A 2,459-nucleotide genomic window follows, 5' to 3' on the forward strand; every position below is an offset into this window, starting at 1 on the left:
CTGGTTCTGTGGTTGGATGGCTGATAGTAATCTGTTATTTATGAAATAAATAAAATGTTTTAGTTTTAACTTAACCTAAATAATCATAATCGTTTCATTTGGTTTTCTTTAACAAACTAAAATAATATTTTTTTCATAATGGATATTGGTGAATTGCTGGATTATAAAGTATAGAAATCTTGCGTACTACGATATATTGGTATTAATTTACTTTTTATTTTGGCAGCCACCACAAGCTCTTAAGAGACCAGTTGAAACCGAAGATGATGAAGATGAAACGGAGAAAACGCGTAAAATGCGACGAATTGCAAGAGCCAAAGCTAATAAAATGGCTAGATCTTCATCTCCTACACCCTCCGTACAAACGTTAGATCAAATATCTGAAGAGGAAAGAGCCGAGATTTTAAAATTCGTTGAAACCGAACAAACACAGGTAGGCAATTACATTTATCCATTTATGCAGAAGAAAGGTACATGTAAAATTTATTTCAGGGCGAAGTCGTAGATGAAACTGCTATTAAGAAAATAGTTTTAAACTTTGAGAAAAGAAGTTTAAAGAATAGAGAAATGCGTATAAAGTTTCCAGATTCCCCTGAAAAATTTATGGAGAGTGAAGTAGAACTTCACGAAATATTACAAGAAATGAGAGTTCTAGCAACTGCCCCTGATTATTATCCTTTATTAGTAAAGTTACAAATTGTACCAAGTCTCTTAGAATTGTTGTCTCATGATAATACAGATATTGCGGTAAGCATCACAATATTTTTTATAGATGGAAATATAGTATAGTATAGAATTTTTTCTTGATTGGAACTTGTATTTAGGTAAATTATGTAGTTATGTGTGGAAATTAAATTTAATATAAACCTTGTTTTTCAGGTCGCTACTGTTGAACTTCTGCAAGAACTTACGGATGTAGACATTCTAAATGAATCAGAGGAAGGTGCTGAAGCTCTAATTGAAGCCCTTTTAGAACATCAGGTGATTGCTTTGTTAGTACAAAATTTGGATCGTCTAGATGAATCTGTAAAAGAAGAAGCTGATGGTGTTCACAACACATTATCCATTATTGAAAATCTTACAGAATTGAGTGGGGACATTACTAGTGAAGCTATGAAACAAGGATTGTTAGCATGGCTGTTGAAGAGGTTGAGATTAAAAAACCCTTTCGACGCAAATAAATTATACGCAAGTGAGGTGTTATCTATTTTACTTCAGGACAACGAAAAAAACAGGGTGGCATTAGGAGAACTTGATGGAATCGACACTTTATTACAACAACTTGCTTTCTACAAACGTCACGATCCTAACAGTGCCGAAGAACATGAACTTATGGAAAATCTTTTTAATTGTTTGTGCAGTGCTTTGATGGTGGTGACTAACAGAGACCGTTTTTTGAAAGGGGAAGGATTACAACTTATGAATTTAATGTTAAGAGAAAAGAAAACTTCACGAAATGGATCTTTAAAGGTGTTAGATTATGCAATGTCTGGACCTAACGGTAAAGACAACTGTAACAAATTCGTAGATATATTGGGATTAAGGACAATATTTCCCTTGTTCATGAAGACCCCAAAAAAGAATAGAAAAAGGGTATTACTGGCAGAGGAGCACGAAGAACATGTCTGCTCTATCATCGCGTCAATGTTGAGGAACTGTCGGGGTTCTCAAAGGCAAAGACTTGTGAGTAAGTTTACAGAGAATGATCACGAAAAAGTGGACCGTCTTCTAGAGCTACATTTCAAATACCTTGAAAAAGTCGAGGCTCTCGATGAAACGATAGAGGACAATGAAGAAGACGAGGATGCCGTTTATTTGAAGAGGTTAGAGGGGGGGCTTTTTACTTTACAGTTAGTTGATTATATTATAGTGGAGGTGTGTGCCGCTGGTCCTACTAGTATTAAACAACGCGTTATGCAAATATTGAACCTTAGGGGAGCATCACTGAAGACGATTAGGCACATTATGAGGGAGTATGCGGGAAACCTGGGGGAGGAAGGGGACAAAGATTGGAGAGATCAGGAGCAGCAACATATTTTAAATTTGGTCGACAAATTTTAAAACTGCAGTTCTCTAATAAAATATTTTTCAAATATTAAAAAACATTTAATATTTATTTTTGTAATATTGTGATAATTCTTTGTATCTTATGGTTATTTCCTGTATGATAGAAATTTTTTTAATAAAAAAATTTCATGTTACTTTAAATCTGAATATTTAATATTTCCAACCTATATTTATGTTACATCAAAGGTATACTTTTAGCCTTTAGGTGTTATATTAAATTATTTTAATTTCCGATGGTTCTAAAATTCCTTAACTTTACTATTAGCCCACAGTACAGGCCCCCCCTGGAAAGTTGATTACCACATACTTTATAACTTGTGAGGAGCTTCGTTTTGACGAGTCTATGTCTTTCATCTACGACTTTTCTCAATTTCTCCGCTTTTCCACTCGGA

General features: G+C 34.2%; 1 protein-coding gene across 1 annotated transcript; it reads left to right on the top strand.

Moving 5' to 3' along the window:
- Positions 1–25: 25 nt before the first annotated feature.
- LOC108916855 (beta-catenin-like protein 1) lies at positions 26–2,208 on the top strand. The gene is made up of 4 exons (XM_018723165.1): positions 26–168; positions 227–433; positions 493–747; positions 880–2,208. The coding sequence occupies exons 1-4, from the start codon at positions 139–141 to the stop codon at positions 2,059–2,061; spliced, it is 1,674 nt and encodes a 557-aa protein (XP_018578681.1). The 5' UTR covers positions 26–138; the 3' UTR covers positions 2,062–2,208.
- The last annotated feature ends 251 nt before the right edge of the window (positions 2,209–2,459 follow it).

The sequence above is a fragment of the Anoplophora glabripennis genome, unplaced genomic scaffold, assembly GCF_000390285.2.
Source record: "Anoplophora glabripennis isolate ALB-LARVAE unplaced genomic scaffold, Agla_2.0 scaffold3253, whole genome shotgun sequence".
NCBI lineage: Eukaryota > Metazoa > Arthropoda > Insecta > Coleoptera > Cerambycidae > Anoplophora > Anoplophora glabripennis.

Bases quoted from the DNA above. Each gene is read 5' to 3' on its own strand.
- LOC108916855 (XM_018723165.1), top strand. From the start codon at position 139: ATGGATATTGGTGAATTGCTGGATTATAAA. The intron at 169-226 runs GTATAGAAATCT...TTATTTTGGCAG, and splicing joins GTGAATTGCTGGATTATAAA to CCACCACAAGCTCTTAAGAG. The intron at 434-492 runs GTAGGCAATTAC...AATTTATTTCAG, and splicing joins TTGAAACCGAACAAACACAG to GGCGAAGTCGTAGATGAAAC.